Below are 23,569 nucleotides of genomic sequence, written 5' to 3'. Positions count from 1 at the left end.
GTCACTTCTCAAAATCAAGAATTTGGGAAGTTGAGTGCTCCTGGAAAGAAGTGTGTCTTTATAAGATACAGTGAGACTTCTAAAGGGTATGTCTTCCTAGGGGAGGATACTCAATGGCATGTCACAGAAATAGAAGCACGTAACGTCAGATTATTAGAGGATCAATACCCAATGAGGGGCGAGGTTGATAAGGATCTACAACTTTACGAAGTTGATAACCTTATAACTGCTGTTGAACAAGGCGAAGATGAAACTTTCATCAACCTTGATTCCAGTGACAATGGTATTGGTTAATTGATTGATCAATCCTAACCTCGTAAGAGTGTTAGAACCCATATCCCCAAACATCGGTTTGAGATTGAAGGGGAGATAAATATGACCAATGCACTTACAGAAATATCTGATGAACCTAAAACGTTCAAGGAGGCTATTTCTGGGTCCAATACATGTAAGTGGATGCAAGCTATGAAGGAAGAATTTGAGTCAATGAAGAAAAACAAAGTATGAGACTTAGTTGATCTACCTCCAAACAGGAGATCTATTCGAAACAGGTGGGTTCTCAAGATCAAGAAAAATGCGGAAGGGAACATAGACAAATTCAAAGGCAGGCTTGTTGCAAAAGGTTGCACCCAAAAAGAAGGAATAGACTATGAGGACACCTTCTCACCAGTAGTGAGATTTGCCTCCATACGTCTCCTATTGTCAATGGTTGCCCACTTAGATTTAGAGCTTTACCAGATGGATGTCAAAACTACTTTTCTTAATGGAGAATTGCAAGAGGAAATCTATATGGATCAACCCACTGATTTTTCAATCAAGGGTCAGGAACACAAAGTGTGTAAACTGGACAGATCTATATATGGTTTAAAATAGGCCTATAGACAGTGGAATCTGAGATTCCATGAAGCTATGCTTCAAGACAAATTTGAAATGGTAAATGAGGACCATTGCGTATATGTCAAGACATCTAAAAATGGTTTTGTGATTCTATCTCTATATGTGGATGACATTTTGTTAGCAGGTAACAACAAGGTATTGATAAATTCCACTAAGGAGTGGTTGTCATTAAACTTCGAAATGAAGGACATGGGTGAAGCTAGTTATGTCTTAGGAGTTAAAATAACTCGGGATCGACCCAAACGCTTGTTGTCTTTGTCTTATGAGACATACATCAAGAAGGTTTTGGAAAGATTCAACATGACTGATTGCAAGCAAATGGATCTCTCAGTAAGTCTAGGAGAGTCTTTGAGTTCTGAAATGTCTCCCAAGAATCCTACTGAAACTCAGGCTATGAAAAATGTACCATACTCAAGCGCAGTCGGAAGCCTTATATATGCAATGTTGTGTACAAGGCCAGACATCTACTATGCAGTTGGGTTAGTATCAAGGTTCCAAACAAATCCTGGGGTCGCACACTGGAAAGATGTCAAGAAGATAATGAGGTATCTCAAAGGCACCGTGGACTACTCGCTTGTCTACTAAGGGAAAGATCTCAAGCTGATTGGGTACTCCGATACCGACTGGGCTGGAGACCTTGATGAGAGGAAGTCAACTTCAGGATATACCTACATAATGAATGGAGGTGCTATATCCTGGAGCAGCAAGAAGCAAACTTCCATAGCACTTTCAACTATGGAAGCTGAGTATATTGCATGCTGCTCTATCACACAGGAAGCTGTGTGGCTCAGACGATTCATCAAACACTTGTTAGTGTTCTTAAGAGCTGCTGAACCAGTCCACATCTGGACTGACAGCATGGCTGCTCTTGCATATACTAAAGATCCAAAGTACCATGGAAGAACCAAGCATATAGAGTTAAAGTACCACTACGTACAACAAATGATACTGAAGAAGAAAGTGGTTCTACAACATATATCCACTGATCAAATGATTGCGGATCCATTGACCAAACCTATTCCAAAGGAACTCTTCCTTGCACATGTAAAAATGCTTGGGTTAAAAAGGATGTGATTATGCTATGAACACTTTGATGGTTTAATGAATAAACATGCATTCTTTCCAGATCAATTGCATTCTCATTATACTGTTAATCATCTCATATGTATGTCAGTAGGGTTGACTGGTTCACTCACATGAACAGTCACTTCCATTTTAAACAGTGGGAGTTTTAGCTTGACAAGTCACTAAACCTTATAGGAAGGGTGGACCAAATGCCGAGTCATGCCCCTTCTTATAATTGGATAAGAAGAAACATGCTTCATAGGAAAGATTCTGTCTAAACCTACAAACGGTTGTTGCCAAGTGGGAGCAAAGTATTCTTGGAATTGTCATTATGGATGACAACACTTGCATGGTATGAGTGGACATACAAATATCTATTGTTGAGTAAACAAATTAGATATTCTTGCCATGACATGTTTTCACACAACATGTGTATAGTTGACCACATGAGAGCAAGAAAATAAATATCCCTAAAAAAAAAATTCTTGCTATGTGAGCTCAATTGATAGGTTTTTTGTTTAAAACATATTGAATGGTACCCTCCTTGAACTTTTGACCTTGCCAAGAAAATAAGAGGAATACTCATAACTTTGGTTTTCTCCCCACAAGCTCTTACTATAAGGCTGACTAGATGCATACTGGAAAATTGGTAGAACTCTGACGACAATGACTTGCGTGTAGGGCTGTCAATGGGCGGGACAAGCCCGAAGCCCGATTGAATCCGAACCGATAAGATAAGAACTTAGACTTTAAATTTAGCCCGATAAGATTATTGGGCCAGGTCTGGACATACCTATATCCGATCCGATAATGGCCCGACCCAAAATTTATAATAGTTTATGTGTTTTATATTTAATATTATTAATATATATATTATATTTATTAGAAGTTGACATAGAAAATTGGAAGCCATATTGGTTAGTATTGTGCCTGCCACACAAGAGTTGTGGGTTCGATTCTTCCCACTTACAAATTTGATTAAATTTTAGACAAAAATAACAGTTCCCATGTATTGCTAACGGACCTAGGCCTGGCCCGAATCCGAACTTGCCCAATAAGACTTAGGCCGGGCTTGGACTCAAAATATCAAATATGATTTGGGTTGGGCCTGGACCTAGGTGTGTCCTATTCAGGTCCGACTCGTTGCCAGCCCTACGTGCGTGCAAAGGGTAAAAGAACTGAATGTTTATCACACAATCACTTAGATTCTACCTGGCCAGGACAATTGATGATAATTGTGAATCATGTGATACGTTTTTGACTTTATAGTGTGGACTCATAGGGATGAGTGCTATTTGTCAAAGTGATGAAACAAACAGATCTTGGGGTATACACACACTCTCCGGATATTAGGTTTCCGGATTCGTCTTCTTTAAGATCACTTTCATAGTAGATCACTGTGTCATGCTTTTCATTGCGACTTGCTATTTCACAGATATCATGATACGTGTGCTAGGGTCATACGAACCATTTGCCGGGTGAGACACACAAATGGCTGAGCATTTTACTTAAATGCTTCTCTTAGAAACCTTCTTCGCCGTTGTGGGCGAGTGGGAGATGTTGGAAATAAGGCTGGGTCAAACCTGATATGGATAAACGCTCACCAAGATAAAGATAAACCACAGAGATAAGGATAACCACCAGGTATTGGGATGAGTGTAGGACTTTATCCTAGCCTACATTAGATGAGTATATGACTCTATCCTTAGCTGATTTTGGATAAGTATGAGACTCTATCTTATCCAATTTTGAGGAGATGGGAGAGTTCTATAAATAGACCTCCACCCCCTCACATATTGATCATCCCAAAAACAAGCAAAGCTCTCTCTCCCTTTAATGGTGGCCTCCAACGTTTTCTAAAGAAGAAGAAGCTAGTTTTTCGTGGAGATTCCATAGGTGGTAACCTCCATTGCTAGCCATTGTCAGTTCTTGGTTCTTGGTTCGTGAACAAAGGTTGTTTCCGTTCATGGTTGGAACTTGACTCTAGCGAAGTTGAGAAGAAGAAGATCTTGAGTGTGCGAAGAACATCATCTTCTCCGGTATATCAAAGCTTTGAACTTTGAATTGAAAGCTGTGACCAAGGTACGATTTTCTGTTTCCGCTGCGCTATTTTATGCATGTGATATAGCGTAATTGTACATATCGTAGGAATCATGCATGAGATATCGGTAAAAACCCTAAGAAGCCTGCAACTCCTAAGAAGACTACAACTGCTAGAAAACCTCCAACTGGATCTGCTACAAAGAGTACAACTGCTAGAAAATCTCCAACTCCTAAGAAAAATACAACTGCCAAAAAGCCTTCAACTGAAAGCACAAGCGGAGGTAAAACGAAAATGAAGACACTGGCCAATCTCTTAGGCATCGAGACAAAGAGCTTCAAGAAGACTGCATGCACTAAAAAATGATGAATTTGTTTTGTGTCAGACTAAGTTTTGTGATGTCAGACTTAAGTTTTTATGTTGTTAGTTGTTTCTTGTCATATTGAAATTTATTGAAATGTGTGAGGTTCTACTATGAGCATTTTGTAATGACTATTGGCTTGGAGGAACTAAGCAATGAATACTGTAGGCACTAAGAAATGGTGTGATGTCAGACTGAGTGTTTTTGTTTTGTTTCTTTTTTAAGTTTTTGGTGGTGTTATGTCAGACTATTTGGGCAACAAACTTTTGGGCATGTAATTGCAAGAATAAAATATAATATTGAACCAAGTTCTTGTTTTGAGTGTGTTTATTGTGTTTATGTTTTAAGCCTACTGAATGAATAATGTTTTAAGTGTTTGAATGAATTGTTGTTGAACCTGAATGATATTTAACTATGGTATTTTTAATGAGCAACTCAAGAACAAAATGTAGGATTGGGAAATAGGTAATGTCAATTCAAACTTTGAAGCTTCTTCACCAGGTTTGGCTCATCAAGGTTTGGCATCTGGCAGAAAGAGCGCACTTAATGGTAATGCATCTATTTCTTCGAGTACAATAGTTTCCCTGGGAGAAGAGAATCAGCTTGGGAATTCAGAAAGCAGTGTACAACTGGGTAACAAACCACCGCTGGACAGTGCATTCAGAGTGAAATGTAGGCTTTGGTGACTTTAACTATGACAACACGTTCATTGGTAATGTTCCTTCAGCTTTGGTAGGAGAGACTTGATTGCTCTCTCAATATTTTTCTTGAAATGTTCCTGCTGCTCTCCTTCTAACTTTGGTGTCAACAACTTGATGTACTTTTTGACAAAACCCAAAAACTGCTTTTTATCGAAAGAAGGTTGTTCCTAAAGTCTGAATGTGTCAACGATATCTACGACCTTGATGGTCGTGTCATCAACACCCTCATCATATCCTCACCACCACCTTCTGCAGATGGGTTTGCACCTATGTCAACATCGACTGCACCTTGAACAACCCACTTCCCCTCAACTTCCCACATCATTCCATTCTCTATTTCCTTGTAGGGAAATGAATATGAGAGAAGTTCATCACCTGTGAGGAGATCTTGATAAACCAACATGTTTGTAGTCGATCCTCGTTTTTCTCATAGATAGATCTAAAAAAGGAGGAGCCGACTACTGCACGAGGGGGCGACAGAGTTTATTGCTCCTCTCCATTAAATTGTCCACCAGAGCTTGATTGTCACACCCCGAATTTCGATAGAATTCGGAAAAACAATATTTGTTCCCGACTCTTCGATCTCCGAGGTGTGACGCACTCTCAACTTCCAAAACCTATAAACAGTTTAAATATGCGGATAATTAAAAACCAATAAAAATTTTAAACTTAAACAAAAGTCATCTTCATTACAAAAAAATTCAAATGAAAATGCAAATAACCTTATCTCAACTGAAAATCTATATCACCTCAAAGGAAAACAAGACCTATCTTGAAATGCGACGCTAACGTAAACCACAAGCAGCAACCAATCTTCTTCAACACTAAACCTGTCAAGACTTATCAACTATGTTCATTTAATGAACACACCCGATAAACAAACATGCAAATCGGGTCAAGATTAAAAAATTTGGTGTGAGTAGCCCTACAATACAAATCATACTACTAATACATATATGTACCTTAATAAATAAGGCAGTTAGTTCCTTCACCGAGGCGTCTTAACTTCCAACGACTAACACAACATCCTTAAGAGTATCATAATTAAGGCAGGTAGTTCCTCCACCGAGGCGCCTTAGGTTCTAACTAAACAAATAACCAACCAAGCATATTATATTCGTACCGCATTTCATGCTCAATTACAGAGTGGGTCGTCTCTGCACAAGTAATTAGTTTGACCCACCCTTCTGCAAAATTCTATCCAATCATATATTTCAAGATATATTATTAACCAACACATTACTCTAATTATATTATTTAAGGCTTTCATTGCGTGTCCCTAAAATCACGTCGTATCTATGTCTTACCTAGTTTCCCTGGTTACCACAATCGCTTCCCAACGCCGAACATTATGTAAGTCATTATGCCGCACACCAGGTAACCCTCACACGAAAGCCATTATGTAAGTATTGCCATTATTCGGCATAAAATATCACGCGTCCTCGTTCTAATTTTGCGAACGGAATAATCAAGCCACCATTCGACTACGATTGCCCAACATATGGGTCAATCAACATCTTATATATACACCCTATACAAGGCCCAATCATATCACATACGCCCACACAGGGCAAAATCCTCTGAGTTGTGGTAGCTAGGTTCTAGGATTTTCGTTACGTAATTTATTCAAGTGTCATACATTTATGACTCATAATCATTTCACTATATCACGTGCATGTCAAATACATTATTGCACTAAGCCACAATATTTATAAATATCTCAATTATATCTTATAACCACTTTCATTCTTTCACGTGCCAATATATTATTGCACTAAGCCACACTCCCGTGGAAAATATCCACAAATACTATACTACCTCCTAGTAACATCTTATAGATAAAATAATGGAGCGTTTATACATTTATTCCTCCAAGACTATTGCATTTAATATATATATCCCAACATATTATATAATGTCACAATATCAACGTCAAATCTTAATTAGATAATGACAACCAAATTTATACAAACTTCCACAACATTTTAGTATTTGATTTGTCCATACAATTTACAACATAAAACGTAGCACAATTAAACAGTCCACAGTCCACAATCAAATCCCCAAAAATCTAAAGTCCATGAATCTAAGTCCGTATGTAGTTTAATACTCATAAAAACATATATATCAAATTCTTATTATTAGAATTCCCTTCTAGTTACGTGCTAATATTTATATGTTTTACACACTACTTACGTCAAATCTTAATTAAATAATGACAAACAAGGTTATACAATGTTCGACAATATTTTTTATTACATTTGTCCATATTCTTAAATATGTGAAAAACTGGAAAAGACAACATTCCACAGTCAACGGTCAAAATCAAAGGTCAACAGTCAAAGTCAAAGTTAACACATCATGGTCAAAGTCAACACATCATGGTCGAAGTCAACACGTCATGGTCAAAGTCAACACTTCATTGTCAAAGTCAAACTGTCGTTTCTATGTTCAACAGGTTCAGGGTAATAGCCATGGTTCATGGCTAAGGGCAATGTGCATGGATCATGGGCTCATGACCAAGGTAATGGTTCGGAACCAACTGGCCAAGCCTAAACCTTAGAACCCGGCCCCAAAAGTCTAAACATGTAAAGACCCAATTAGATCTATTTTAAGTTATATGGACCGGCCCCATAACAAACTTGAAACTGGTTCAAAGAAAAGCAATTAGTTTTAGCCCAAACAACTTAACCTAAACTGGGCCCAAACTAAACCAAAACTGGTCCACAACTTAATCTAGAACTTGCCCAACACACTACTAGATTTCGGCCCAAAACAAAACAAAAAGAACTGGCCCAAAACTTAACTTGGTTCGGCCCAAGATACTAAAATAGAACGGCCCAAACTAACTAATTTAGAAACCGACCCAAAACAAAAATAGATTTTTGGGCCCAACCAAACAAAACTGAAATTTGGCCCAAGGCCCAACCAGAGAACATAGTCGTCTTCTCCAGTTTGCTTCTCTACCTCACCAGCTCGCGCGCAGCCAGCCACCACCTGACACCACTCGTCCTCCCCTTTCAATCCCACGGTTTCACTCCTGAACAAAAACCCCATATTTATATACAATAAAAACTCGATTCCCTCACCCTTCGAAAACTCGACCCCGACCGCAATTGAAGCTGTTTAAAGCTCCCAACAGCCCAACCACCGTACTCCAACCCCCAACAACCAACTAAGTTCGTTATTCCAACACTAATTGAAAATGTTGTCGCCGATGCGTTTTTTTCAGGGAAAAGATCAGTAGACAATTTACAAATTGAAATCAATGAATTCAAAACCGAAAGTGGGATCCATGGTATTGCAGTGCGAATAAATCCAGTCTTCCAATCATCCCATGTAATCTTCACAACATGAATCTTAGAAGGACCAAATTTAAGTTGTTAAAAACAAAGGGGCACATATAAAACAAAGAAATAAACCGAAAATGAATACCAAGAAAGCAACTGGAATTGCCGAGAAGATACGAAATGTTCTCCCACGGCATCGTCTGCGCTGGTCTAGTTCTTCTGATTTAGTTAAAGACTCAATCCCATCGTTGTCATTCAACCAATGACCAACCGACAGATCCCATTCTAAACAACCCAACATTTTCAAAGGATTCAACTCGACAGTTCACACAACACAATCCAAAACTATCAATCCAATAAAATCACCCATTCAAACATTTAAACCCCCAATCCACAGTATGCATATTCACAAATAGAGTCCATTAGTATTCAAATTATTTTTATTTTTATCAATGAAGATTTGGTTCAACTGTTACCATGAAAAAACAGAACCTCATGGTTTTGACAGAGATTGTAAATTACACATAACTTATGTTTTGGACAGAATAAGCAAATTTTAAATAGACTATCATACGTAGTCCCGTGAATGTCTATAATTTCAGTGAAAAATAATAAAACTCTACTCACATTAATCCCAAGCTCCACGAATCCTCCTAGTCGAATCATCAGATCATCATCCTCCACCCTCCAACAAAACGAGTTTCTATCTCTGGCCTCCATTTTTTAATTTTTTATTCTTTAAAACCCTATTATCTAGAACAATGTGATTATATACTTGGGTTTGAAACCCAAGCCCAACACAGACTCGAGCCCATAAACCAGGCCCACGTATCCCAAATCCAATCCAATCAAATATTAAATAAATAATTAAATTAAGGGTGAACTAGTATTACTACATGTTTAGATGAGCCAATTAGGATTCCCTAGATACACACTAGATGAGCCACAAAAAAATTTAGGATTGACTTTTTTAGTGTGTATTTAGGGGAGATTATTTCCCATCTAGTGGGAAATCTAATTGGCTCATCTAGTGGGGGTAAAAGTTAACCCTTAAATTAATTAATAAAAAATTTTTTGGTCAACCCACTTTGAATTTTTTTTGATGTGTATTTAGGGTCTCCCCAAAAACCCACAAAACCCCTTTCTTTTTTTTTTTTTTTTTTTTTATTAATTGGCTCATCCCATCTAGTGGGGGAAAATTAACTAGTTAACTAGTTAACCCTTAAATTAATTAATAAATAAATACGTATTTTAAATACGGACGTTACATTGATGATGCCATGGCTACTTAAATCGATCTCTACTTGGGAAGAAATTATCTCTACTTGGGAAGAAATAAGATGGAGAAGAAGCGTATTTAAGTTAGCGAAACGATATCGTTGGATAATGACCGTTGGGGTGGATAAAGTCATAATTCAATCCAAGTCAGATTTCAAAAGGCATATTTCAAAGCTCACGTGGAATGTAGTGTACGCCTACTTGATGTCGATATTCCACGTCATGAAAAAAAAAAAAAAATTAACATCTGTTAAATTGAAATTGACTGAATCACCAAATCGAAACAAATTGAAAGTAGAGGTCAAATTAAATGAAAAAAAAAAGTTCAATCACCAAATCGAAAAAAGTCGACAAGTTGGATCACTAAGTTGATAGTTAGTCCAAACAAAAATAATTGCAAAACTTTTGGTCCAAACGACCTGGCTAGGTTGTCTATATATTAGACTTCCAATCGATATGACAAGGTGTAAACAACCCAACTACTCCCAACAATCTCTCTCTAAGTTTAATCTAATCGTCACCATGTACGCACAACATCTGTACATGCAAACCCATCAACCCATTATTGAAACCCCACCTTAAGTCTTATTTTAATTATTTATTCAAACCTTCAATTTAATATGAAGCGAGACTATAAGGTTTCATACGAAGATGTAAATGAGGATTAAAGGAATTAACACCCATTTGTTAGTAATACCAATGTTAAGGTGTTGTTAACCCATTTCTACTTTCAACCACCCTTATTCTTATCCACCATATATACTAATATACTAAGTGTTTTGTTAAGATGCTATCATAACTAATTAAGTTTGTATGCTCCCCGGCCCACATTCACTAAAAAAATATAATATAATAATAAAAATCCTCATAATTATTACAATCCTATTTTGGCACATTAAATTTATGCGTGTTCAAAAACTCGATAAAACATTCCTAATGAACCAATGATATGCAATTTAAAATGTTCACACGTGGGTTGCTAAACTAACTTAGGCTTTTAAATTGGTGTTAAATTTATTTAAACCTTGTAAGGCTAAAACCGTTAACCTGATAGACCAAATACATACGTGTCTCTAGATCTCGAGTGTAATTTACTAAACTATCATTAACAAGAATTCAAGATTTTACATACACAATCTAAGAGGGTACAACTCAATCAAGAACAATGTAATAAACATAAATCACCAACAACAATTGGATCAAATTATACATAATTCAGTCCCTCCCAAAGTTATTCAATTGAACTAAGCGAGTACTGCCATTAATCACAATCTTATCAAACCATAAAGGGATGCAACACAAAGGACCAAAACACTTCAACTTCGCCAACAAAGTAAGCCTAGCATCACCCCATCACATCAAACAACCCACAAACGAAAAACATAAAGAAATACCTAATTTTATCCAAAGGATTAACAATATGAGAAATTTCCATAGCCATAAATTTCAATCCTTATACATAAGAGATGCTTACCACAAACTATATATAAATCAAACTCACAAAGAATAAACAATTAAAGAGCTAGAATCTAATATTCATATGCAAATAAAATTGAAATTCAACTGACTGCAGCAGCAAACAAAACCAATTAAATTAGAATTAGAAGCTCCCATTTGGGTGGTTCAGCTTTACTCTCCCATTCTTTTATTGTTGTTTGTCCCCCCCTTTTTTCAAGAAGCCTCATTCTCCCACTTCACTAAGAGTGGCAAAATTGAATAACTGTAATAAAAACTCTACTCGTGTATGCAACATGTACAATTGAATAATTGAAACACTACTAAACTTAATTTTCTAAAAACACCCTTAAGTGAATTTTATATTATAGCATAAATTGAGGGTGATTGTGATATCATTATAATATACTACAAATTCCTCAATATCGTTCTATCACAAACGGAAAAGAAAATAAAATAAAAAATGAAACAATAGTAAGAGATAGCTAGTGAGTTTATCAGGAAATGCGGTGAATAAGTTGAATGTGGTTAAAATGAGATGAATGAGGAGAATGCGGTGAATGCTCTAGAGAATTCTAAATGAAGGGGACGAAGATATGCTCTCTGAATTCCAATTCTAATTGAAGGGGACGAAAGTGAATGTGGTAACTGGGTTTTTTACGCGGTTTATTGATTTTTTGTGAATGCCGACTTTCTATGGTGGGGATGTGTATGCTTCGGTGTGTTAGTTGTGCCCAACATAACTACAACCCCAAGTTGGGTCGGGGTCTGCCCAACACAATTTGGGGGGTGTAAATACTATGACTCTTTATTACTTTTTTCATGTCCTTTCACAAACTCGAATATGTTTTTTTTAATATAGATTATCACTTCTTATAAAATAATGATTATCGCAACTTCTAGCAAATCACTACATGACAAATCCTCTCAAACAATCTATCTACGAAGGACATATTAGTCAAAAAGAAATGAAGTGCTACAACAATCCTTATGTTAGTTGTCTATGTAATCAATCAAGCCAGAACTCCTTGCATTTGTTATTTGAATGTTAATATAGCAATGCCATTTGGAGTAGTGTTAAACAAGAAGTGGGAATTCAACTACAGTCGACTGAAGGAAATGGAGCATGGCTTTGGAACTTATATATCTTTGTAACAAGAAGTCCTTGGAAGTAGAGACCGGTACTAAAAATATTCTTATATGCCACAATTAGTTACATATGGCAGGAAATAAATCTTTGAAGGTTCCGAAATAACACAACCATGGGAATTGGTGAGAAATAGAGTTATCACAAAAACGAAGATCTATCTTCATGGTCAATTAACAAAAGTGATTGCAGATAGAAGTGAATAGGGCATTGCTACATAGGCTAGTTGAGTACAAGACAAGACAACCAATTCCATGTGTGTAGATAAAATAAAGTTGAACACATATAGAGCAGTGTCAGACTATAGATGTGGAATAGGAGGAACGACTAGAGATTCCAATGGAGATGTTCTATTTACTTATGCAATAGGAGGAGAGATCAAATTAGTTATCTTCCATGAGTTATAGGCTATTAGGCTAGGGTTGCATAGATGTGTGAAATGTCAATATATGAAAGTGATAGTTGCTTTAGACCCACTATGCACAATTAACAATCTCAAGAGCATGCACCTTGGTTATGTCATAATTTGATAGGTGCAATAGAGTTGTTTTGTACTAGTCCCTATAGCTAGCATTGAGTTTATGGTAGAACTCACCACTTGGCCGCCTTAGAACAATGTTATGGAGTAGAATATTTTGTACCTCCCTTAAGTTTGCAACTCACTTGTCTAGTGGAAGAGGATAAGAGTAAAATATATATATTTGAGAAATTAATGCAGGTGGAGTCTGTCTAACCCTAAAATTTGTTAAAAAAAATGATTAAGTAATACTGATGGTTATGAACTCATAATTAGCTAGGTTTTGGAGTTTTTTTTTTTTTTTTTTTAATCCCATGACTAACATGCACTATAATCAATCAGATTTTTGGTGACAAATACTAATCGGTTATGATTAACTAGCATTTGAAATTATTAAGAGTGCACATCACTTAGTAATCTTAAATATTGATGGTTATGAACTCATGACCAACTAGATCTTTGAGCCGATTTTATTTTTATTCATCTAATCCCATGGCTAGAATGCACTCTAATCAATCCGATTTTTCGTGACAAAAACTTGTACAACAATGGCCAAAGGAATGATTCATAACAACTTTCAGTTGGGAATGTGCTTTCACGTGAGTTATAATAACTAATCGTCATTTTCAATAAGAAACAGTGGACGTGCCGGAGTGGTTATCGGGCATGACTAGAAATCATGTGGGCTTTGCCCGCGCAGGTTCGAATCCTGTCGTCCACGATAAATAAATATTTTTCACAACGAATAGATTTGATTTATTTATTTTATTACCTGCAGTTATAATTAGTTAATTACCACGCATCCGTCCTTATCTCCAAAAATTGTCCATGTAAAAAAACATTCCCGAAAACAAATTAACAAACAAACTCCTGATTCCATCCACTAAACAGTACACGTGTCGCTCATCCAAACAATATAATAATATAATTCCTTTATCAATAGTGTATTACCATAATAATAAGTAACAAAAACAAAAGAAAAAAATGGGGACAGTTGAGATGAGCAGTATTTTAGACAATTCAAAAGAGCTTGATCGGTTGAAGAAAGATCAAGACGAGCTTTTACTTGAGATTAACAAGATTCACAAAAAGCTTCAAACCAGTAAGTTTTTTTTTGTTAATTTTGGTCAATGTTTTGAGTAATTGACTGATCGATCGATTGATTGCAATGCAGCCCCTGAGATTATAGACAAGTCTGGTGATACTGTGCTGACAAAGCTCCGGGGTTTATATGTACAAGCAAAGGACCTTGCTGAAATTGAACTCAGGTAATTCTTTTAGTGAAAATTGTTAGGGTTTTTTTTTTTACCTAACTACACTTGTAATTTTCTGTTGCAGTGTTTCAAACACATTGATGGCTCAACTGGATACTTTGCTGCAGTCTGCAGGACCCGCAGGACAACGGAAGAAAATAGGTGTCGTTATGCTTTACTCTTTTCTTTTAATTACTATTTACTATTTAACCAATCAAACGAAGTTAAAAGATCTAAAGCTAAAACGAGAAAAAGCCACTCCCATGCGCTTTTGCGAGTGAAGTCTCAAGTTCCATGATGCAAGCATCTTTCACCCAACTCTGGAGAAACTCATTGAACACCTGACAACAAAATTTATCCGAAGAGAATGGACACCAAATGAGGACTTGATCTGCGGACTCACCATTTTTCTAACACAAGGGACAAAAGTTGAGAAAACCTCCTTGACACGTCTCTTCTTAAGGTAATCTAAAGTAAGCATGCAATCTAAAGAAGCACATGAAACAAACAATGCATTTTTGGAAGGTAGTTTGGAATCCCAAATGATGATGTCTGGGAAATTTGGAATAGGTTAGGACAAGAAGGGGGAATGACAGAGTGAAGCCGAAAGTAAAAAGATTTGGTAGATAATGTCCCTTTCTTGTCACAAAGCCAAAGCCGTTGATCTCTGTCATGTCTCACCGAAGGAATATAATTCAGAAGTTCTGTGAGGGGAACCACATCAACAAGCACACTGGCTGATTGTTAAGATCGGATAAGGCATATACTTACTCTATGGAAAGTTCTGAAAAGTGGTCTCTCGCTTATCCAAACATCATCCCAGAATTAAATATTCCATTTCCCAAAATTTATCTAGTATTCCTTCTACTTATGCTTTACACCGTTAGACATTTATGATTAGCTCTGAGAAACAAGGTTTACGAGAGGAAGAAGAAGTGAGAATGAGAAAGGAGAGTGCAAGACCTAAATTCCCTCAGTCGGCACTTATCTCAAGTGGCCCTGGCAACCTACCACACTCACTAAGGAAAACCACAATTTGGTTCCCCCCCTCAAACCGTTGCTTCTTGAGCATGGATATTTAAGTAGACAGCACAATTAACTTAAGTAGCAACCGGTAGAGGTGCTCCAAGAGCATCTCTATTGTTATGGTTGGCAGTTGGCACCACCAAATAAGGGACAAGTTGTATTAGGTTTGCAGTATTCCTTCATTTTGAGTTTGTATATTTAGCTCGGCTGATAAAGTTATTTCCTATATCCAAAAGTCAGCGATGCATCTTTTAGTTATATATGTATTGATTAAATATAATGAGGGTAGGAAATTGAGTGCAACACTAGAAATATTCAGAAATACTTGAGCAACTAAAGCTTCAAAATATAATAGGTAGTATCAATATATCACCAGAGTATATTGTTCTCTACTAAAATGGGTAATCTGCTGGTTATTATTATTATTATTTTTTCCATTGAATCTGTAACTGTCGAATGATTTTTCACATTGAGTTGGCGTCTTCTGCTAAAGCGGAAACTGAAGATAGTGTCACCAAATCCAATAAAGCAGTAGTTGAAGGATTAAAACTGCAATGTGCTTCTAACCGTCGCTTTGCAGAAGATCATAACAATTTAATTGATAGGAGAGCCCTAGGCGCAGGCAATGTCTAGTGGGCGCATAGTGTGAGGTTCTCTTAGGTAAGGATATTGAGATGGATGAAGGAATCCTAGGGAATCTTTATGTGGGGTATGGAATGAAAGTTGACTAGATGGTTTGAGGTGTATAAGTTGTAAACGGAGGTCAATGTTGGTGGTTATATTGAATGCTTAAAAGATTGGAGTCCCTTGAGGGATATTGGCAAGGTGACAAGTTCACTGACAATATTAGTAGATAAGGTACTGGACTGACAAAACATTTATTTAGTTAAAATATTTTTAAGTGGAACCGTGAGGCAAATAAGATTCATGTTCTTATCCAAATAGTTGAGAGTAGGCAATGCAAAGTGCAATTGACATGGACAAGTTACAACATAAACTACATGTTGATTGATGTGCTGGTTGAACGAGTTTCTGCTATTGAAATACAATGCAAGAGATGCAAAGAAATTTACACGATTGAGCGTACAACTATTACTCTGATCCATTCTAGTACATGACATGCACCAAAAAAAAAATTATGATGTTTTAGATGGGGAACTTTAATAGGCTGTTGTTGTTGTGGTCTGGGATTATTTAATATTTTCTCTTACTTCAAGATGTACTTGGTGATTTGTTGCAGAAGTTACTGAGCAGAAAAAGAAACGAATGAAGGCTGATTCAGATATGTCTAGGCATTCTACTGCAGCTTCTATGAGAAGCCAACTTGAGCTTGCTGCTGGGCTGAAGGGTGAACAAGTCTCTCTCTCTCTCCTCTCGTTTTTATTTTTATTTAAATTTCCTATGTGGTTCTCCCTACTCTTAGGACTGAATGGCTAGTCTTGAATTGATCTCGTCTGTTGTTGGTGCTGCACATTTTCCAGGTAGCAGCTAGGGTCACACCTGATGATGCTGAAAAAGATGAGTGGTTTGTCGTGAAAGTAATTCATTTTGATAAAGACGCAAAGGAGTAAGTTCTATTCCATTTACTTAGGATTTCATATTTTTTCATTAATCTAGCCATAAACTAGTGTATTTAGTTATGAACTTCCGTTGGCATTTCTTTTTGTTCTTTTTGATGGAGAATTTCTAGTTACAACTTTCAGAAATCATTAGAGCTGTTGGGACTGGCAGTGCTATTAAAGTATTAAGTAGTTCTGTTCCATTTATAAACACAGTTTTTCCAAAGAAATGAAACAAACCTCTTCAAAAAAATAAATGAAACAAACATCTAATTCTCGTTTTGTTTATAATCTCAAATGGAAACAGTATGTATAGAACTGGTGGCCTTACACCTACTTTATAAAATTACTTGCTAGCCACGCATCCATGAATAACTAGGAAACTAATAACCTACTAAATAAAGACAACTTAATTTGTATTATAACATAACCTAAGAAATTGTTTCTCTTTGTGACGGGCAGCTGTGGAAATAATGTGAGGTTCCATAGTAGTTTGTCTGCAGCTGACTGCGATTTTGTTTACTAGTGGTCTGCCATGTGGCAGGAACTCGGGATTTGTCTGCTTTGCCTTAGCAGACCATTTGTGTCTAATGTGTTTCGTGGATAATCTCTAGTTTGTTATGATGCATGATGGTTTCAAAAGTCACGTCTCTGTAAATAATCTCGTTACATAAGATTTCAAGAGGTTTCAAATGACTAAATCAAGCTGTAGGAAAAGTTATATAATGTCGTTATTTGGGTCAAGGTGTAGGAAAAGTTGCTTCTCGCTTGGCAGGTTGGAAAAACAAGAGTCTTTCTAAATGGGGGAGTTGACTTTGATAAAATCATCTCGTTCTAACATTCCTAGCTATTATCTCTCATTAGTTTCAATTCCTTTGGGAGTGGTGAAGCATTTAGAAAAGTTGTGATGCACTAGTGTGCATATAGATACGAACATGACGCCGAAGAATCACGAACTGGTTGCTTGTGAGCCACTACGGTTGTTGTGCGCGACAACTGGACTTGAAACCACAAATTTGAGAAGGGAGATGACAAGTTATCACTTGTAATCACCCTGCAAACAAACAATAACAAGAACACACAAAGAGAAAACCTTTCTCACACAAACACAGTTTATTAATCAACAACCAAGTATGGCCAAAGGTCTACAACTCAATATATAGACTAAAAGAATTATGAATTTAGAAGCTAGCCTTCTAATTCAATTATAGAAACTAAAACAACTGATTTTCGGAAATAAAAATGAACCTAAAAATAACCTATGCTAAAAGCACCAAATTAGCAATAAAACATCCTTCTAAAACCCCTTAATAATATGAGAACCAATATGGGACTAAACCAAGGGTTTAGAACCCTAGAATACATTAAGTTGTTTAGAAGATTCTTGTGAGGTAGTGAAGGAGATAAGCCAAAGATTCACTTATAGGTAACTTTTGTCCATTGTGTTTGTCAGATGAAGCCGGTTAATCATTCTCATTTATTGTCAGTATTCCTGGATCTTTGGTTCCATTTTGTTCAGCAATTTGGGCTGGTTTCTGTAATAATCTGATCGGTGAAGAAACTATTAGCATCCTGGGTTCTGAGAGCCACTACTCCACTCCTGCTAGGGAAGCAGATTGTGGCATTTTATGCTTTGCGATCTTGTGGCCTTTGGATGGAGAGTAACATGGGGGATTTAAGGACTGGGCCGCGAGGGAGGTTTAAGGACTGATTTAAGTGAAGTAAAGCTAAGTACAAATGGTTCTTATAGTGCTGCTGGTAGTGGATATGGTGGGATAGTCAGGTATCTTCATGGGGCTGTCTTACTGGCCTTACTGTTAGCAACAGCACTAAGTTTGTAATATTGTTTGAAGAGGTTAAGGAAAGTTAGTTTTGCCTTCACGGGTGTTTGATACCTCATTGCCCAAGAGTTATTGTTAACTCAGACTCTATGTTTGCAGTCAACATATGGAATGGCTAAGAGGGTCCTTCATGGAATTTCTTAAATTTTATGAGCATCCAACTCAAAATCAATTGGTAATGAGTGGAAAGTCCCAGGAACTTAAACACAGTTATGCAAGGCTTTTGATGTCCCATGTGGGACTGTACTAAATACCTAACAGTATTCTTTAAATGTTTATGAAGCCTACAAGGAGATTGAGGAGCCAGCTTGAGTGGAGCAAGATCACACACTTTTTCAGAGAAACGGATCAGGCAGCAGCTTTACTAGCCAAATCTTGTATATAGGAAGTCAAAGTCCCATGTTTGTCATCTCCCTCTATAGCTTAAACTCCGTGTATCGTAGAAGATGATGCTAAGTGTATGGATTATGTAAAAATGTGACATTTTGATCATCCCTACAGTTTGAGACTTTGAGGTCAAAAAAAAAAAAAGAAGAACATCTGACTGTTACTGCAAGTTTTCCAGATTGTAGGATGACATAATTAAGAAAAAAATGTAACAATTATCACACCTCACATTTGTTCAAAACCATTTTATTCTTGTGGGCTTGTAACATCTCTTTATGTTTTTATGCAGATTCGAAGTATTTGATGAGGAACCAGGTGACGATGAAGAAGGGGGTGGCCAAAGGTAGCGTTTTTCCCCAAGTACATCTGGATTGATTTATTAAGTCTCCTTTCCTTTTCGGACTTCATATCAGTAGGAATGTGGAGTGCATCCTTATGTGCGTACCTTCACCAGTTGTGGTGTGTTTGCCTTTAAATTCTTTTTTTCTGTACTTGTTTTGCACTCTCACTCTTTAATTTCTCTGAAAAGATTCTAAAATAGACACTATACATAACTTAAAATATTCAACATAAATTCAGAGTTACAAACAGATAAAGAAACTACTTAAAGAAAATTGGATAATTTCTCAATTCTAGGATACATCTATTTTGGTTTGACTGCACTTACATCGATGATAAAAGTGATGAATGTATAGTTCATGGCTTGATCTTTACTATGAAACTAATTGATAGAGATATGCAATCTGTCGGCATTGATTATGCAAGTATGTTTCTTCGTCTCAACAACTAGCACGACGAATGACTTGTGGAAAATACATTGAACAATTTTGGTATTGTTTGCAATTGGTTTGCAATCAATTAATTGCAAACAAGCCTGTTTAAAAAGCATATGGTGAGAAAATCCCTTAAAATTCAATATACTAGATCCTTGGGCATTGAACTTGAAATAGTAGGTCAGGTTGGTGGTGAACGAGATGTGCAGTTAGGCGAAGGTTCCCATATCAGAGTGGAGAATCAACCACTTGGTCAAGCAGATACATAGTGAAACAACAAGTTTTGTTTACCTTGCGAAAACAGTGATATACTTAGATCCATCTGCACTGAAAGTGAAATGGTGTGTTTGCGCTACTGAAGAGAATTGGAGTTGTATGGTTTCTCCCACTGTATTAGTTTCAATTTAGCACACACCAGCAATGTAACTCATTTGCTGTATATTTTTGCAAGTAGTGGTTATGCTGAGTCATAAATGACAAACAGAGAAGCTGAGCAGGCAATTGTTGTGGAGCTTTTTCAAGCCATTCTCCAACATAGATGTACTAACATGAATCCGCAATATACTTTCTATATATGTATGTTAAGTTCTTCTTTGTTCAATTACTTTTGATCCTAAACAGAATGAAAGAGAGGACAACACAAACTAGATTCTGGTGTTTATTGAGAGAGAAGAATTTAGGATGTCTTCACACTGATTGGGGTCAAAACTTGGTTGTGCTGATCCATCTGACCGATACCTCGAAAACGAGTGCTTCTATAAAATTGTCCCTAATCCTTTGATCATATGATCTAGTCTTAGAAGTTTCGTACAAATGATTTAAGTCAATGTAACATCGGCACACCATAATTTACAAGAAATCCTGGTTGGAAACACGTATATGAGTCCGTATTGGATATGACACCCAGACATATTGAAGGTTGTATACCTCAAATTTAGGTATTTTGCCGTGTCGAATACCGATACACGTACTCCTTCAGTTGAAAGAAATTGTTCCGATCCCTTACAGAGAGATTCTTAAATGCTATATACGGCATATCTTTATTGAGAGTTGTAGAAGTGGCAAGACTTCCAAGATTTGCAACCCGATAAAAAGAGAAGCACTAACACTGCTCATAACTACTTGTATAACTTATTATTATTGTTATTGCCATTATTATTTTATTACTATTATTATTTTTATTGTTATTGTTACTGTTATAATTATAATACTATTACAATTGTTATATTACTATTATATTCTCGTGTGAGGTATATGAAGTGTTTTGAAATTGGCGCATACCAAATTGTGTCATCATTGGTTTTTATTATTTTGTTGTTAGAATGATTGCGGAAGGCTATGTGGAAAGAGATCTGGGTGTTATTGATCGTTAAATTAAGTAATTTCAAGTTGTCACAGTTTTATTAAGTTTGTAATGATAATCAAGCTTCTTCAGGTATCCTATGGGATGGAATATGATTCTTAACGTGTTTACACTTGCATGCTGTTTATAGAACACAAGTTAATGAACCTACTATTTGGTTTGCATGTAGGTTTTCACAAATAGATGTGTAGTAGTCTGTTTCAGAATAAAGGATTTTTAGCAATAATAAACTGTCCTTTTGCAGAAAATCTGCCTCACTTATCAAACGAACGGAATTAACCATCAAAAGCCGTAAATATGTAAATTTAATAGTTTCCTTGTTGTTAAACGATTACTATATGCTTTTTTTTCCTTCTCTCATCTATGTTAAGTACAATTCACATGACGCTCTTCTCCAAATATTTCATTTTATAGATGACCTTTACTTTGTTCCTTAGTTGCATACTTCTTCCAAGTGTTCTTTTGATCTTGTAGATATCCACCCGCTCCTCTCTCTTTCCTCCAAATGTTTGTTGGAGATTTACCATTCAAGACCTTGTCAGAATTTATATTTTCCTATTTATGGTTAAATAACTAGGATAGTGACTTGTATGATTGACTTTGATCCTTTTCATATTTTCAGAACCTACAAACTGCCTATGTCACGTATTATTCCTTTTCCAAAGCGGAGTGATCCTTCTAGCGCACCAGATTACCCAACTGGGAAACATGTTTTGGCTGTCTATCCTACTACTACTGCACTATATAAAGCAACTGTAGTCAATCCCCACCGCAAGGTATGATGTCCAAATCACATTATGAATATGTTTTAAGTTTAGATCTTCTATGATAGCCAGGTAGTTTATTTAAGAATTTTCAACAGCTCTTGTCTTCAAACTGACTATTTTTGTGCTTTTATATGGTGTGGCTTTGTGAACTTCTGCACAACTTCAGAGGAAGGCTGATGAGTAAGTTGCTTCTTGTATCAATTTTAAAGCTGCCATAAAACTTTTTGTGGGTCAACATGATAAGAGCGTCGACTAGTTATATTACTTCTATTTTTTTGTGTATTGGGATTTAACATCAAATAATTCCATACATATAGCCATATAGGAGCGTCCAACAGCTCATGTGTTTGTCCTGGATGACATGTAATATAAAGTAGTATTACAAATGCTGTTTTGAATTAAATATTTGCTGAACCTATTAGTTTCAGTGAACTTCTACTCTGCTGATTTTAGGTTGATCTTATCTATCTTTTTGTTTGTGTTGCTTAGTTATTTACTTGAGTTTGATGACGATGAAGAAGATGGGTCTATGCCTCAGAGGACAGTACCCTTTCACAAGGTGGTTCCACTGCCAGACGGACATCGCCAGTAAATATTATTATATCTAAAGTATGGTGTTTGTTCAATTCTCTTGAAACAACTCTGACAACGTGGTTTGCCCGAGTTCAATGATGATGAAGAAGATGGATATTTTCGCCAGATTCCCCTATTCACTATGCTATTCCACTGCCTGCAGGCATCTCCAGTATATATTACATATAAATGTATGTAGTTTTATTTTCTTTTGTTGTTGTTGTTGTTGTTGTTTAACCTGAAACATAATTGGCCCTCTCTAAGCCTTATGTAATTATTGTGCATATTTGGGCATATACATGAGTTTTGCATCCTCTGTCATAGTACAAGTCTTGTTCAATGCATCTTTATCAATTTTACCTTTATTGTTCTTTCTTAAGAAGTGAGAACTATAGAATTGACCTTTTGAAAAGTAAAATGAGGACAGAATTATTGAAAAAAAAAAGGATCCATATAAAAATGTTTTAAATACAAAGGAAAAATAAGCTGATATATCTCTTATATTTTTGGTAATTAGCCGATATATCTCCTATTAAGCATCATAGATCAATATTTCACTATTTACCAAAAGAAGATCAATATTTCACTGGTTTTTGAGGACAGGATTAGGCCCAGACCTTCCAACTCCAGGAGGAAGTCAGTCTAGCAAGACTGCAAGAGGTGATACTACTGCCTTCCGTTTACATCCTACTATGGTCGTCTTTGTCACCCGCAAATCCACATGCGTGCTGCTGTCAGGCGTCACAGCCAACTGATCCGTACTAGGCTCAGTCCTTTGAGGGACATGCTCATAAATTGCCATAACACGTTCAGGAATAATTGGAGTGTCATGCTCCAGATCTACAAGGCAGGATTGACATATTTTTATCTTCCCACAACAGGATGGCAGGGACAGGGAGTGAACCATAACCTCCATTCACCGCGTAAGAGGGGAATTAGTAACACCATTTGAATGTTGGGTATGTTGGATCCTTAGGCAAAAGACATGTAAACGACCACCATGATTGATTCAACTATTTTCTCCAGAATTTGGTTGCCCTTCTCCTTACTTGATTGGCGTACTACTTTTCCGGTTTTCCCTACAATTTTTGCTACCAATATTAGTTGGGTCCATTGCATGGAAGGCGCGGAACACTGGAACTCTTTTTACAGGGTAGCACCTTTTTCTGGACCGCTTTAATAGTAAAGAGTTTAAAGACTACACATTTTCACAGTGGAGGTGCAGGTAAGTAGGTAACTAGCCTTAAAGAGTATCTTCACATAATATCGGTTTCT

At 36.6% G+C, this 23,569-nt stretch overlaps 1 protein-coding gene and 1 non-coding gene across 6 annotated transcripts; both read left to right on the top strand.

Moving 5' to 3' along the window:
- Positions 1 to 13,391: 13,391 nt before the first annotated feature.
- TRNAS-AGA (transfer RNA serine (anticodon AGA)) lies at positions 13,392 to 13,473 on the top strand. The gene has a single exon. It is a non-coding gene; the product is annotated as a tRNA-Ser (tRNA).
- A 119-nt stretch (positions 13,474 to 13,592) lies between these two features.
- On the top strand, positions 13,593 to 22,615 carry LOC147494135 (SAGA-associated factor 29 homolog A-like). Of its 5 annotated transcripts, none has more exons than XM_086566446.1 (9): positions 13,693 to 13,854; positions 13,927 to 14,020; positions 14,091 to 14,167; positions 16,275 to 16,387; positions 16,513 to 16,598; positions 19,108 to 19,161; positions 21,577 to 21,730; positions 21,888 to 21,901; positions 22,211 to 22,484. In XM_086566446.1, exons 1-9 carry the CDS (start codon positions 13,737 to 13,739, stop codon positions 22,311 to 22,313), a joined length of 813 nt encoding a protein of 270 aa, XP_086422572.1. In that variant the 5' UTR covers positions 13,693 to 13,736; the 3' UTR covers positions 22,314 to 22,484. The 5 variants fall into 5 exon arrangements, with proteins under 5 accessions (XP_086422574.1, XP_086422572.1, XP_086422571.1 ...); XM_086566445.1 differs by having other exon boundaries at positions 16,272 to 16,387; XM_086566448.1 differs by lacking the exon at positions 21,888 to 21,901 and having other exon boundaries at positions 13,593 to 13,854; positions 16,272 to 16,387; positions 21,577 to 21,737; positions 22,211 to 22,615.
- The last annotated feature ends 954 nt before the right edge of the window (positions 22,616 to 23,569 follow it).

The sequence above is a fragment of the Coptis chinensis genome, chromosome 6, assembly GCF_015680905.1.
Source record: "Coptis chinensis isolate HL-2020 chromosome 6, ASM1568090v1, whole genome shotgun sequence".
Classification (NCBI taxonomy): Eukaryota; Viridiplantae; Streptophyta; class Magnoliopsida; order Ranunculales; family Ranunculaceae; genus Coptis; species Coptis chinensis.
The sequence above is the reverse complement of the archived record's forward strand: the minus strand, read 5'-3'. Positions and strand labels throughout refer to the sequence as shown.